This window comes from Microtus oregoni, unplaced genomic scaffold (assembly GCF_018167655.1).
Source record: "Microtus oregoni isolate MIOR12 unplaced genomic scaffold, Mior012 000032F_ref0000030, whole genome shotgun sequence".
In the NCBI taxonomy this organism is placed as follows: Eukaryota; Metazoa; Chordata; class Mammalia; order Rodentia; family Cricetidae; genus Microtus; species Microtus oregoni.
Genome location: NW_024543091.1, coordinates 14,127,837 through 14,143,851, shown reverse-complemented (window position 1 = coordinate 14,143,851; position 16,015 = coordinate 14,127,837). Strand labels below are relative to the sequence as shown.

The window sequence follows — 16,015 nt, the reverse complement described above, 5'->3', positions numbered from 1 at the left end:
AGAACTGGTCTCGAACTCACAGAGATCCGCCTGCCTCTGCCTCCCGAGTGCTGGGATCAAAGGCGTGCGCAGCCATCACCTGGCTCATCAGTGTTTTTGATCTTGGTCATTCTTACAGGTGTAAGATGGAATCTCAGAGTTGTTTTGATTTGCATTTCTCTGATGACTAAGGATGTTGAACATTTCCTTAAGTGTCTTTCAGCCATTTTAGATTCCTTCGTTGAGGGTTCTTTGTTTAGGTCTGTACTCCATTTTTTTTTTATTGGATTATGTGATCTTTTGGTGTCCAATTTCTTGATTTCTTTGTATATTTTGGAGATCAGACCTCTGTCTGATGTGGGGTTAGTGAAGATATTTTCCCATTCTGTAGGCTGTCGTTTTGTCCTGTTGACCGTGTCCTTTGCTTTACAGAAGCTTTTCAGTTTCGGGAGGTCCCATTTATTAATTGTTTCAGTGTCTGTGTTGCTCGGGTTATATTTGGGAAGTGGTTCCCTGTGCCAATGCGCTCAAGTGTACTTCCCACTTTTTCTTCTATAAGGTTCAGTGTGGCTGGCTTTATGTTAAGGTTCTTTGATCCATTTGGACTTCAGTTTTGTGCATGGTGATAGTTATGGGTCTATTTTCATTCTTCTACATGTTGATATCCAGTTATACCATCACCACTTGTTAAATATGCTTTCTTTTTTCCATTTGATATTTTTTGCTTCCTTGTCAAAAGTCAGGAGTTTGAAGATGTGTGGATTGATATCCGGGTCTTCTGTTCGGTTCCATTGGTCCTCCTGTCTGTTTTTATGCTAATACCAGGCTGTTTTCAGTACTGTAGCTCTGTAGTAGAATTTGAAGTCAGGGATTGTGATGCCTCCAGAAGTTCATATATATATACATATATATATATTATATACATATTATATACACATACATATATACATATATGTATATACATATACATATATAATATACATATTATATATAATATATATTATACATATATTATATATATATATTATATATACAATATTCTGTCTGTGTGTGTGCCTGCTGGCCAGAAGACCAGACCTCATTACAGATGGTTGTGAGCCACCATGTGGTTGCTGGGAATTGAACTCAGGACCTTTGGAAGAGCAGGCAATGCTCTTAACCTCTGAGCCATCTCTCCAGCCCCTTCAAAAGTTCTTTTATTGGACAGGATTGTTTTGGCTATTCTGGGTTTTTTGCTTTTCCATATGAAGTTGAGTACCATTCTTTCGAGGTCTTTGAAGTATTTTGCTGGGATTTTGATGGGCATTGCGTTGAATCTTGGTCTTACTATATGGGCCTGTTCCCCTCATAACATTCCCAAAAGGGAAGTCCTGAGGTCTTACTCTTTTCCCATTATACCATACCATCCTGATTTTTCTGTATTTATTAATTGAACTGTTGCCCTTAATGGCCTCAGGCTCTGGATCTGAATTGTAGGCATTTCATTTTTGGGATCAAGTATACCTCGTAAATCTGTAATATTCTGTTCTTGGTATCATTAGGAGGACACAATGGAATTCCTGGTTCTACAGTGGTGGAGATTTTTTTTCCAAAGAATTATTTTGTTTAGTGAAGCTGCCATTGTACACATTTTAATCCTTTACCAAAGCCCATATGAAATTTTCCAAAGGGAAAGCATTGATATTGAGAATCATTAAAAATGAAAGTGAAAAGGTGCTGGAGAAGGGTGGTCTGCAATATTGAAATGCTGGAACTTTGTCAAGCAGCAATGGTCACCATGTGGGTCACACCAGGGCTCATTTTGTTAGATGGGCCACTGATTCTTTTATTCCCTGCCCCAAAGTATAGCTTCTTAAACTGTGGGTTAAGACCTCGTATGGAATAACTCACTTAAATGTAGAGAGCAAAAACACTTGGCAACAATAGGGCCCATGAGATAGCTGAGAAGATAAAGGCACAGGCCACAGGGGTTTGATTCCTGGAACCCACAGGTGGGAAGGTTAAGAGGCTGGTTGAGGCCTCTTTAATCCCAGCACTCAGGAGGTAGAGGCAGGAGAATCTCTGTGGGTTCAAGGCCAGCCTGGTCTACAGTGAGTTTCAGGACAACTAGAGCTAAATAGACCTTGTCTCCCCAACTTCTGGTTCTAGATAAATGCTAATCTTCTGCCTCTGTTCAAGCAAGTCTGTCCAATCTGCAAATACTTTCCTCTCTGTAATTCTCATTTTGGCATCTAGAAATGATTGAGGGTTTTATAAATGAGGACTGTTCCATGAAGAACACGATCCTGTGACTGGGAGTGTGTGGTGAGGGGGCACAGCTGGGGACGGCGAGGGCGAGGTTGTCCCACTCCTCACACGTTTCTTCTCTGCACTGTGTGCAGAGAAAATGAAGGCTTACCTGTAGTCGAACTTTCCTTTCAGCCACCAGCTCACAAATAATGATACTGAGACTTATTAGTTATGGGAAGTTAGCCTTAGCTTAGACTTTTTCTAACTCGCATCTTATCACATCTATAACCTGTCTCTTTTAATCTACATTCTGCTGTGTGGCTTGGTTACCTCTGTTTTGTACTGTTTGTCCTGTTTCTTCAGTCTCTAGTGAAATCCAAGTGCCTAGATTCCTCCTCCTTTTCCTCTCTCCCCGGAAATCCTGCCTATCCTCTCCTGCCTAGTTATTGACCATTCATCTCTTTATTAAACCAATCAGAAGGTGCCTTAGTCAGAGTCCCATCTTTACAGTGTACACAAATATTCCGCAACACATACTTGTTATTAGATGAAGCCAATTCTTATCTTTCAGATTGTGGTGTCCTCTCTGACTTCATCATGCCCTTTTGTGAGGCACGTAAACACAGGGTGTTATGGTTTAAGTAAAATGCTGTGGATCCCCAAGTGGCTGCAATGGGCAGTGGGTCCCAAAACCATGCCACAGGTCCCCGAAGTGGCAGCAGGTCCTGAGAGCAGCCAGTCCCAGGCAGGGACAGTGTAGTTCCCCAAGTGGCTGCAGTGGGCCATGAGGGGCAGCGAGTTCCAGGCAGGGAGCTGTATGGTGAGTTAGAGACCTCAATGGGGCAGCCAGTCCCACAAAGAGAGACAGACAGATGGGCATGTCATGAGATCACACCGCAGAAGGTGGTTGGTCCTGGGCAGGGAGTCACATGGCAGGTGAGAGAGAGACATGGATAGGCAAGCCATGCAAAGTGAGGTTGGATATTTATTTAGTGTGTTATGGAAGGGAAAGGGGAGAAAGGGAGAAGAGCAGAGAGAGAGAGAGAGAGAGAGAGAGAGAGAGAGAGAGATAGAAATGGAAGGGAGAAAGAGAGATGTGGGAGAAGGGATAGACAAAAGTTCCCTCTTCGAGAAGGAGATGGGAAAGGAAAGGACTCAGGCTGGAAGCTGAAGACAGGGATGGGGGGGAATGGGGAGTGGGGGGCGTGGCTTTCCTCTTAAAGGGACAGAGCAGAACATTGCACAGGGTTTTCTTTTTGTCCTGTGCAGTTTGCCTGGTTTCTCCAGTTGACAACTCTCTGAGCTGTCAGCAGGCAGTGGTTGCTGTCTTGGTGCCTAGTGTATAAGCCTTGGGCAGAGGCCCTGGTCTGTTTCTCATTACTGTTACAGCATTCCTGGGAGTAGCTCGGTGGTAGAGTTCCCCCTTAGCATGCTGGAGGCAGGAATTTAGTCCTCAGCAATGATGAGACAAGGAAAATATGTAAAGCTGAGCGACTTTATAAAGGAAAGGTATTCACTTAACTTACAACTTTGGAGGCTGGGAGTCCAAGATGAGGCAGTCCATGTACTTGTTGAAGGTGCAGTGTGTAAGACAGATCTCATAGCAAGACAGAAAGCCGGAGAGATCGGGGCTCTTTGGGCTTTACAACAGCTGACTTTCTCAAAAACTAACTCAGGGCTCAGGGTGTAAAGGTGTTTTCTGCCAAGCCCGATGGCCCGAGTTCAGTCCTTAGGACACACAAGGGGAAGGAGGACATCAAATCAGCGAAATGTCCTCTGGTTTTCACACAGGCACAGTGGCATGCCTGCGCCCATGCCCACATTCAAGAGCACATACACACACATACAACTGAAATGAAGGAGCCGGGCACGATAGCACACACCTTTAATCTCAGCACCCAGGAGGCAGAGGCAGGCAGAACTTTGAGTTCAAGATCAGCCTGGTCTGCATGGTGAGTTCCAGGCCAGTCAGAACTACATAGTGAGACCTGTCCAGAAAAAAGAAAGAAAGAAAAGAAAACGGACAACCAGGCATGGTAGTATAATTCTGGGCCTCTGGAGGCTGAGGCAAGAGGATCTTGATTTTGAGGTCAATCACTATATCCTCCTTCCCCCAAAAAGGACGGACTCAAGGCATCTGCTAGAACTGGCTCAGTCAGGATAACTACCTCTCTTGGTCACTCACCTTCTGTTTGAGTGCTGGGGAACTGGTTGTCTCAAGTGCTAGCGAATACTCTGCTACTGAGCTGTGTCACCAGCTGCTTGGCCACCGACCTGTAAACTGTCCCACCATTGCACGGGTCATCCGCCTAGGACATCCTACATGCACAGTCTTGGGAAGTGAAGCAGAGGGGGAAGATGGGGGATGCCCATTTGGTGTCCTTCAGTTCATCAGTGAGGATGCCGCTCACACAGGTGTGCAGAAGCCACAGCATGATTTACTGTTTCAGTGCCAATTAAACCTGTGGGGGGGGGGGCACTCGGCTCCTATGCCAAGGTGCAGACACTCACATGAGCACAAGCACATGCTACACAAACACATCATGCGCACAGCTGTTGCTTTCTGAATGTTCTAAAGGACTTGCTTATTACAATGTTTATAGATTGAAGAAGAAGAGAGGAAAAAAATAGAAGATATGAAAGAAAATGAACGGAAGAAAGCAACTAGAGAATTGGAAGCCTGGAAAGAAAGTCAAAGACAAGCTGAAAAGCAAAAGAGCATCCCAAGGAAAGAGAAATGCCAACGGGGAAAACAAGCTGAAGAGAGGGGAGCACTGAAGCCCCCGAGTTTGCCCAGGAAGGCCCCGTCTGCTGCTCGCCTCCCACAAAGAGGTAAGGTGGTAAGGTGCCTTCTCTCTCTCTCTCTCTCTCTCTCTCTCTCTCTCTCTCTCTCTCCTAAAAAACCTTTTTGAAGGCATAGGGCATGCTCTGGTATACTGAAAATAAGCAATACAATAGGAAGATGTAAGATGAAAGCCCTTTTCTGAGGGGTTTGCTGTGTGGTCTGGGCATCCTGGAATGTGTGATACTCTGACCTCAAACACAAATGTTTGGATTATAGGCACTCTCCATCACTGGCCACATGGTAGTCATTTATTACATTCCATAAATTCCTACTGTAGAGAGACACTGAAAACAACAAACCCCAAGAGCAGACTCTGGGAACGTGCTACGTGCAAGGACGGGTTAGAGGGAAGGAGCCTCAGGACTGGAATAATGATGGAATCAGAGAACAAGGAAAACAAACAACTAATTTACCTTCTTTGCTTTCATTTGTTTTGAGGCAGAATCTTCTGTAGCTCAGGCTGGACTCAAACTTGCAACATAACTAAGAATGGCCTTGAGCTTCTGACCCTCCTACATCCACTTCTCTATTGCTGGGACTTTAGGCAGGCCCACCTATTTTTCCCCTCACTGTTGGGGACCAAGTCCAGGGCTTTGTGCTTTTCTAGGCAAGCTGCTAGACTCTGAGCTAAATCCAACACACACACACACACACACAAAACCACAGTTTTTTTAAATTGAGATAGCATTTTATGTAGTTCAAGCTGTTCTGAATGCCCCACATAGCTAAAAAGGTCCCTATCTTTTCTTTCTTTCTTTCTTTCTTTCTTTCTTTCTTTCTTTCTGGTTTTTTCAAGACAGGATTTCTCTGTGTAACAGCCTTTTTGAAAAATGATTTATGTATTTTTATTTTAGTATTGGTGTTTTACCTGCATGTATGTCTGTGCCAGGATGTTGGACACCCTGGAACTGGAGTTACAGACAGTTGTTAGCTGCCGTGGGTTCTTTGGAAACGCAGCCCGTGCTCTTAACTGCTGAACCATCTCTCCAGCCCCACCTTTCCTTATATTTACTCTTTTTCTCTCATCTATATTAATCTGAGTCTTCTTGTCTGGAAATCCTTTTCCCACCCGTTGTAATGTTTGCCTACGTCTGTGCATCCCTCTTAGGTATTCTAGTGTTTCTAAGTGACAGCCATCTTCCCTTGTCTTTATAGACGACATCCTAGCACGTGGCTTAGTTCCTCCTCTCATTCTGGCTCGACTGTCATTGCCTCTGCCTTTGTAAGAATGTCTGCCCATAAGGATGTAAGGATGTCTGCCTTTTGTTAGCATTGTTGCCACTTTCTCACTTGCCTTCTCTAGGAAGTGTATAGAGAGACGCTGCTTGGGGCATAGGAATTGGAGGAAGCACGGCAGTGATGGCTTTGCCTAGTGTGCCTCCCCCACAGGGATCTGAACTAGACAGAGGTTCAACCGTGAACCTGGAAAAGTAGTGGGCCATTGATTAAAGAATAGACTAGCTAGTCGGGAGGTGGTGCACACACCTTTAATCCCAGCTCTCAGGAGACAGATGCAGGTGGATCTCTGCAAGTTTGAGGCCAGCCTGGTCTATGTAGTGAGTTCCAGGACAGCCAAGGCTACATAGAGAAACCCTGTCTCAAACAAACAAATGAACAAACAAAAAAGAATGGACTTGCTGTCTTGTTAATACTAAGTATTCTATTCCTTATTGCAGAAAATATCTTTGTTTTATTTTTATTTTTGTTATTATTATGTGAGTATGACCTATGGGGGAGGTCAGAGAATGACTTTGTAGAGTTGGTTCTGTGCCTTGGTTTTTTGTTTATTGAGATGTGGTTTCACTAACCCTAGGTAGCCTGGAACTTACCAGATGGAACAGTCTGGCCTTGAACTCAACAGAGGAGCCTCCTTCTGCCCAGAGAGCTGGTCTGAAAAGCCACCCAATTCTCTCTATTTCTGTGTGCTGCAATTGCCATGCAGCAGCAAGAGCTTTACCCTCTGTCCTATCTCACGAGCCCTATCTTTGCTATGCTTTGTCATTTACTTACTTATCTTTATTATTTATTTTTATTTGTTATCAATTTCATTTTATTATTTATTTATTTGTTTTTTTTGGGACAAGGTTTCTCTGTGTAACAGCCCTGGGTGTCCTGGAACTAGCTCTTGTAGACCAGGCTAACTTCAAACTCACAGAGATCTGCCTGTCTCTGCCTCCTGAGTACTGGGATTAAATGCATGCACCACCACCGCCCAGCTGTTATTAATTTTAGAATTAGTTTTGGTGTATAGTTATCTTAAAAGTTAGTTTGTTAGTTATAAATGGGAAATAAGCCAGGCAGAGGTGGCGAACACCATTAAGCCCAGCACTCAGGAGGCAGAGGCAGGTGGATCTCTATGAGTTTGAGGCTAGCATGGTCTCCAAGAGCTAGTTCCAGGACAAGCTCCAAAGCTACAAAGAAACCCTGTCTCGAAAAAACAAACAACGACAATGACAATGAAACGGGAAATAAATGACTTATTCGCTACCATTGCTTTTGAAGGGAGAAATTGGGAAAACATATTTTCTGAGAAGTTAAAGGAAGACAGCGTTCCCGCACCACGGTCTGCTGGCAATATTCAAATCAGCTTTACCCCTCGAGCATTCCCAACTGCTCTTCGTGAATCCCAAGTGGCAGAAGAGGAGGAGGTAGGCACTCATAACCTCAGTTAAGCTGGCACCACTTCAGTCAGTGTTACCCTGGAGGAATGCTCTCATTATTTCTCTACTGAAATTAGCGTTGGGCTGGGTGTGGTGGCACACACCTTTAATCCTAGCACTAGGAGGTAGAGACAGGTGGATGTCTGTGCATTCATTATAGCTTGGTCTATACAATGAGTTCCTGGATAGCCAGGGATGTGTTGAGAGATCCTGTCTCAAAAAAAGAAAGGAAGGAAGGAAGGAAAAAGGAAGGAAGGAAGGAGGGAAGAAAGAAAGAAGAAAGAAAAAAAATCAGTTTTTGGATTTCTTTGTTTTGTGTTGTATGTTTTGTTTTAGTGGTTTGTTTGTTTGTTTGTTTGAGACAGTGTCTCACTATATAGCTGAGATTGGCCTGAGACTCACAGTTAACCGAAGTTGGTCTTGAACTTGTGAATCTCTCACTTCAGTCTGTACTAACATGTTGTGTGGCTTTAAGTTATGCTGGTGACTGAGCCCATGGTACATGCCACAAGGTCTATGGTGTAATATTATCTAAACATATATTGTAATATATGTTTAATTTTGTGTTCAGAGGCCGACCTGTTCTACAAAGAAAGTTCTAGGCTAGCCAGAGCTACATAGAGAGAATTTGTTTAAAAAATAATTAGCCGGGCAGTGGTAATGCATGCCTTTAATACTAGCATGCAGGAGACAGAGTTAGGTGGATCTCTGCTAGTTTAAGGCCAGTCTGGTCTATGGAATGAGTACCAGGACAGCCAAGACTGTTACACAGAGAAATCCTGTCTCGAAAAACAAAAACAAACAAATAAATGAGTAGGGGCTGGAAAGACGTCTCAGGAAGAGTACTGTCTGCCCTTCTAGAGGACCCATATTCAGTTTTCAGCACTCATGTGACAGCTCACAGTTGTTTGTAACTCCACCTCCAGGAGATTTGACATCGTCATTCAGGCATTCTTGCAGGTAAACACCAAAGCACATAAAATAAAAATAAATAAATAACTCATTAAATCATTAAACAAATTTTAAAAAACAACAAAAATATGAACAAAGACTGTCTAAAAATAGCAAAACAAACTAGCAAAAAACAACCAATAATGGTGCAATAATATTCACATGAATTCCTAATTTGGACTAGATACTTTTATCTTTTTTTATTTTTTTTAATTTTTTTTAAAACTCTGAGCAGATGGAGTTTTTTTTTATTTGTTTATTATTATGTATACAATATTCTGTCTGTGTGTATGCCTGCAAACCAGAAGAGGGCACCGGACCTCATTACAGATGGTTGTAAGCCACCATGTGGTTGCTGGGAATTGAACTCAGGACCTCTGGAAGAGCAGTCGGTGCTCTTAACCTCTGAGCCATCTCTCCAGCCCTGGACTAGATACTTTTAAAAAGGATATATTATTTTCTAAATAATATGTGTGTATATGTGTGTTCCTGTGTGTGGGTATGGGCACAAGTGTGGATGTTTCAGACTAGAGGTGTTAGGTCATATGGAGCTGGTGTTCCAGGTGATTGTGAACCACCTGATATGTGTGCTGTTGTCCGAACTTGGGTTCTTGGAAGACCAATAGGGTTACTCACTACTTAGCCACTGAGAATCTCTCTAGTTCTGGACTAGAAACACATATCTATTTGATCTCAACTAGCTAAGGAATCTTTTAAAAAGCGTTTAAAAGTTTGTAAATACTGAAAGTTTAAAATAACCATTAAGTAGTGGGTTTATAAAATCAAGCCATTTGTTGACAGAGGTTTCTGTCCTGCCCAGTTCCACAGCCGTTCAGTCCCAAAGAAACACACAGAGGTCTACATTAATTATAAACTGGTTGGCCTATTAGCTCAGGCTTTGTAGTAACTATTATAACTTATATTAGCCCATAATTCTCATCTGTGTTTGTTGGGCCCTAAAGCCCCACCAAGGAGGAGGTTGCCCCAAGAGACACTCACAACTCGGTTGATGCAATAGCAAGAGGAATTTTTTTATTCTGCCACGGCAGAGGTCCTCCAGCCTCGAGAGGAGAAGGACAACCGCTTTGTCTATTACAAGCTCTTTTAAAGGAAAAAAACCACAAAATCAGGGAGGGGGGAGTACAAAATCAAAGGGAAAACCCAAAAATCATTTGTCTACTATTTTGACTAGTTCATTTAACGGTCAGCTAACTCTACTTAATCAATGTTGTAACAGTTACAAGGAGGAACCTTGATCAATGTTATGGTTACAAGGAGGTGCCTTGATCAATGTCATGGTTACAAGGAGGAACCTTGATCAATGTTATGGTTACAAGGAAGAGCCTTGATCAATGTTATAGTTACAAGGAGGAACCTTGATCAATGTTATGGCAGTTACAAGGTCGTCTCACCCCAGTTCCAGGGTCCGGGGCTATACAATGGAGATGGAAAGTACTCAAAGCTCTCGTGCACGTGTTGTTGGTTACCAGGGCCTTGGTTCCCAGGAAGGGGGGGGGGTGTGCAGTAGTGCTAAGGTGCCTCTAAGTCTTTCATGTTAACCTCTTGGCTTGGTACCTTTTATCAGTGAGGCATTCTCATCTTGCTTCCAGGATAACAACTGCAGACTGACTCTTTCCTCTTCCCAGAATTCTCCTGTTCTCGTCACCCTGCCTCTATTTTCTGCCTGGTTGCCCTGCTTATACTTCCTGCCTAGCTACTGGCCAATCAGGGTTTTCTTAAAATAATACAAGTGACAGGATACAAGACCATTGTCCCAAAGCAGCCACTGTAAACAAAATACCTAAAATTAGGTGGCTTAATGAACAGACATTCATTTTGCAGTTTTCTTATCAGGGGCTTACCAAGGGCTCTTGGTGAGGCCCTCATTCTGTCTCCTCATGGTGGTGATGAAAGCAGGCTTTGATCTCTTTCTTTCTTTATTTATTTGTTGTTTATTTATTTATTTATTTATTTATTTTGGTTTTTCGAGACAGGGTTTCTCTGTGGCTTTGGAGCCTGTCCTGGAACTAGCTCTGTAGACCAGGCTCAGTAGAACTCACTGAGATCCGCCTGCCTCTGCCTCCCGAGTGCTGGGATTAAAGGCGTGCACCACCTCTTTCTTTATTTTTTTTTAAATAATTTTTATTTTTATTTCATATGCATTAGTGTTTTGCCTTCATGTATATCTGTGTGAGGGTGTTGGGTCTCCTTGAACTACTTACAGACAGTTGTGAGCTGGCATGTGGGTTCTAGGAATTGAACCCTGGTCCTCTGGAAGAGCAGCCAGTGCTCTTAGCCATTATACTATCTCTCCAGCCCCTTGATCTCTTTCTTTTATGAAGAGACTAAGGTCATCACAGTATTATCTAAATTCCATGGCATTCCTGACTTCCCTATCTCTGACACTGTCACAACAATAGTTAGGCCTTTAACATGTGTATTTGCCATTTGACAGACTGTTCAGCCCATTGATCCAGATGACATTTTTGCCTTCTGGGCAAAGGTGGGAAATCTAAAACTATTAATAAGAACAAGGCCTTTTAGAAGGGGAGTACTGACTCTGCCATGTTGTCCTCTGGCCTCCTGATGTATGATGTGATGTGAATATACTCCCCACTCATACACACATGCTAATAAATTTTGTTTTATTCTGTTTTATTTGAGACAGATGTAACCCAGGCTGGCCTAGAACTCACAGAGATCCACTTGCCTCTGCTTCTGAGAGCTGGGATTAAAGACATTTGCCACCATGCCTGGCCCATAACTAAAGTTTTCCATGGGCCTTTTGTATCTTCTGTGGCTGGGATCTGCTTTGCCCCATGTTAGCCAGTGTCGCAGCCCTGTGACAAAGTGACTCAGCAAGGCGCTTTACAAGGAGGGATGCTTAATTCATCTGGTGCTCTCGGAGGCATCAGTCTGTGGTTGGTTAGCCCCATTGCTTTGGGACCAGCAGCTAGGCTCAGCATCCCAGAGAAGCAAACCCACTCACCTCATGGTGGCCAAGAGGTTAAGAGAGGGGACCAGGGTCCTGATGTTCTCTTCAGGCTCATCTTTTGGTGACCTGATTTTCTTTCACCAGGTTCCATCTTCTGAAGGGTTCACAACCTTTGACACATGGCCTAGGGGGCATTGAAGAGTTGAACATAACATCTTCCAAAGATTCATGGTGTAGAAGGTTGATAAAGTAAAGGAATTTAGGATGGTAGCTCCTTCCCTGTAGCCCAGGCAGGCCTTGAACTTGTGCCGTCCTGCCTGAGAAAGTGGCTTAGAGTTTAGGCTTGTGCCACCAGGTCCAGTTTAAAGGCAGTAAACCTCAAGAGGTGAGCTTAGTGGAAGTTGATTGTGTCATGGTGACACTGTCCTTGGGAGGTGTTGGTACTTACTGTTCTGAGGAGAGGCTGTTTTTCCCTAGAGCAGCCTGTTGAAGAGATGCAAGTCTAGCCCTCCCCCAATTTCTCACTATCTCCTTCACCATATAAAATCTCTCCCAGGGGGCTGGAGAGATGGCTCAGTGGTTAAGAGCAGTGTCTGCTCTTCCAGAGGTCCTGAGTTCAATTCCCGGCAACCACATGGTGGCTCCCAACCATCTGTAATGAGGTCTGGTGCCCTCTTCTGGCCTGCAGACGTACACACAGACAGAATATTGTATGCATAATAAATAAATATTTGAAAAAAAAAATCTCTCCCATCTTGCCCAGTGGTGGTGGCAGCGCACGCCTTTAATCCCAGCACTAGGGAGGCAGAGGCAGGCGGATCTCTGTGAGTTAAAGGCCAGCCTGGTGTACAGAGTGGTCCAGCACAGCCAGGACTGTTACACAGAGAAGCTCTTGTCTCGATGAGAACCCTCTCCATCCCTCATGTCCACCCTCACATGTGCTGCAGACGCCGTCTGCCATGCTGTGACACAGCCAAAAGGCTGGCAGTGGAACCTTCCAGGTGATGCTGTCTAGAACTTTGGCTTTCCAACCTTCAAACTGTGAGCAACATTTCCTTCTGAGAAACCCCCCTTCCTTCTGAAATGTCAGCCTTGGATATTTTGAATAGCAGTACAAAATAGATGAAGAGTGGGTGTCTCAGTTTCTTTTTTTTTTTTTTTTTTTTAAATATTTATTTATTTATTTATGACGTATACAATATTTTGTCTGTGTGTATGCCTGAGGGCCAGAAGAGGGCACCAGACCCCATTACAGATGGTTGTGAGCCACCATGTGGTTGCTGGGAATTGAACTCAGGACCTTTGGAAGAGCAGGCAATGCTCTTAACCTCTGAGCCATCTCTCCAGCCCATCTCAGTTTCTTTTCCATTTATTTTTTCATCTTATTTTACTTATTTACTTTTGAGACAAGGTCTTGTGTGTAGCCCAGAGCTTGCTGTATAAAGCAGGCTGGCCTTGAACTCGAAGATCCACCTTGCTCTATCTCCTTGGCTGGCTTCTTTTCCTCTTGGTGTTCTAAAACACTCTGACAAAGGCAACTTAAAGGGGAAAGGGTCTATGCCAACCCACGGTGCAAGGACAGTCTGCCTTGGTGGGGAAGGCAGCAGACGCTTGAAGCAGCTGCTCAGTGAGAACATGAATGCTGTTCTACTGCTCTCCCCATGGACACAGTCCAGGAGTGGCTTCGCCCACAGTTAAAATGAGTCTCTTCACATCAGATCGTGTGATCAGGATAATCTCCCCGCCCCGGCCATGCTAGAGACCCTTCTCCCCGGTGACTGCTGATAACGTCAGGTCGACTGCACAAACCAGCATAGATGATGTCCATCACCAAACTGCATTCTCATTGTAGTGGCTGCATAAACAAGCGGAGGCCCGGAGAGCCCTGAGCACTGATCTTCCTGAATTCTCTGACTTGAAAGAAGAAGAGAAGAATCCAGACTGGTTGAAAGAAAAGGGGAAGTGAGTTGTCAGAGTGTTCTGCATTCTACACTAGGCTCTCACCACATTCTAGGCGTAGATTGACTCTGTGTGTGTGTGTGTGTGTGTGTGTGTGTGTGTGTGTGTGTGTATACTGTTAAGGAGTAATAGATAGATCATTGCTGGTCTACTTGACATAAGCTTGAGTCATTTGGGAAGCGGGAACCTCAGTTGAAAAAAGCCCCCATCAGATTTGTCTATGGTGTGATTTCTTGATTAGTGATTGATGTGGGAATGCTCAGCTCAAGGTAGGCACTGCCACCCCTGGGTGAGTGGTTCTGGGTTTGATAAGAAAGTCTGAGCAAGCCATGAGAAGCAAGCCAGTAGGTGTGGATCCTCCATGGCCTCTGCATAGGTTATGAGCCACCACTCCTAGTTTGAGAACCGCCTTTTATTCCATGTAACTATATGCTTTCAGAACAGGGCCAGGAAGACTACCTTTGCTATTGCATTTAAATAAATTTGTTTTCTGGAGACAGGAAGTTTCCTCATGCTGCTTCTCCCAATAGAAGGATGATGGAATTGGCATTACAAGATGGCTTCTCAGATGCAGGTGTAATTGCCTTCTGTTGATCGTGTTTATCCTATTCTGTTGCAGTACTGGGTGGTTAGTGTGTGTTAACAAAAGGCAGAGGAGAGGAATCCAGTCTTCCTTTTTAGGACTTCTTTCCCAAGGAAAATCAATTGAGTTCACTGCCAAAGAGCAGGAGTCTTGGGCAGTAACTAGAGTTGCCACGCGCTTTTTTGTTTGTTTCTTTTCTTTTCTTTCCTTCTTTCTTTCTTTCTTTCTTCCTTTTTTTTTTTTTTTTGACAAGGTCTCACTATGTAGCCCTGGCTGGCTGGCCTGGAATTCCTCATGTAGGCTAGGCTGGTCTTGAACTCACAATGATTCTCCTGTCTCAGCATCCTGAGTGCTGGAATTATTGGCATGCACTGTCATACCTGTGGGGAATTTGTATATAAAAAACCATTATTCCTGAGCTGGCAGTTAGTGCTCCAAGGCACTCCAGCCTTCACACTTGTCATGCACTGAAACCATTGCCCCCCTGCTCTACTGCCCCCTGGTTCCTGGGCTTTGGGGCTTGAGCTAGAACTAACTATACGTGGTATCTTGTGGGCAGATGGAGCTCAGCATGCCTTGGCCTCCATAGTTGCTTGACCCAGTTGCTCACAGTACACATCTTTCTACCCTTCTGTACCACCGAGTCCAGCTTGGTCTGAGAACGATGGTACTAGGAGACTTTTGATTTTGAAAGCCCTAGGTGTGCTATTGCAAACTAAGATGGCTATGCTGTCACTAGGTGATAGGCTCTTTGAGGATCCACATGCATTCCGTTGTTGTTTCACGGTATGCCTTATGGGTTCCTTTTTCTGCCACCACCGCCAGGCTTCCAAAGGATCCTATAGGAGAAAGATAGTCCTAATGCTGCCCTTGCTGACGTGTGACTTGTTATATGAACTAAGCTGGCCTTGAACTTGTGATGATACTCCTGCTTCTGCGTCCCAACTTCTGGGGTTACAGGTCTTTAGCACCACGTCCATGTTATTTTTTTTATCATATGCATAATGCTAATTTCTCCCCTCTTCATTATGAATGCTAACTTGAAGGTACCTGTGCCCCTTCACTAAGATGTATGGATGGATGCTGGCTGGCTGGCTTGTGCACTCTGTCTGTCCAGTAGATTTTTGTGGCATTGGGGATTGAATCAAGGGCCTCACTTATCTAAACAAATGCTAACACACTGAGCTATAGCCTATCCCCAGTCATTTTCCACTTTCATTCAATTATTTCATTTATTGTTGGTTTGCTTTGACATGGGGCTCACACGCAGTCTGGGGAACTTGCTGTGTAACCCAGAGCCTTAAAATCCAGATCCTCCTTTCTCCCTCTCAAGGGATGGGGTTGCAAATTTTACTCTTTTATTTTGAGACAGGGTCTCACTAAGTTGTCCAAGCTGCCTTCAACTTGTTGCATAGGCCCAGTAAAGCTTGATCTTGCAGTCCTCGTACGCTGGTCTGTCAAGAGCTGGGATTGCAGGTCTGCACCACCAGGCTGGTTGATCCTGGCTCTTTGTTAAAAGATATGTTGACACTTGTGTCAAGCGCGGCAGCTTCATTGTGTCACGGAGTGCTGTTCCTCTGTTTCTTGTTCCTTTCTTGGTCTCACCACACTAGCTTTAATATAACTCGTTTCTCCTATGGTTAAAAATAAAGAGCAACGTTTGCTCTGGATGCTTTCCTTATTCATATCCAGCAGGGGGAGAAGTGTTATCAACTATCTCTCTCCAACTTGAGACCCAAACTACCAGCTTTAGTCAGGCCAGTTTACGCCCCTTTCCTATCCCTAAATAAATCACTGAATCAAGGAAGATAGACATGCACTCGCTGCATTAAACCACTGATGACTGCCTTTGGGTGTGGGGGTCCATCCTAGTC

The 16,015-nt window shown here is 44.1% G+C and overlaps 1 protein-coding gene across 2 annotated transcripts in view; it reads left to right on the top strand.

The window, feature by feature from the left end:
• The window catches only part of Dnaaf4 (dynein axonemal assembly factor 4), a 30,106-nt gene that overhangs the window by 8,723 nt on the left and 5,368 nt on the right, over window positions 1–16,015 (top strand). For both annotated transcript variants that reach the window (XM_041679572.1, XM_041679573.1), the window contains exons 4-6: window positions 4,812–5,040; window positions 7,556–7,701; window positions 13,452–13,561. In XM_041679572.1, the coding sequence (XP_041535506.1) occupies window positions 4,812–5,040; window positions 7,556–7,701; window positions 13,452–13,561 (485 nt within the window). The remainder of the gene's footprint in view (window positions 1–4,811; window positions 5,041–7,555; window positions 7,702–13,451; window positions 13,562–16,015) is intronic.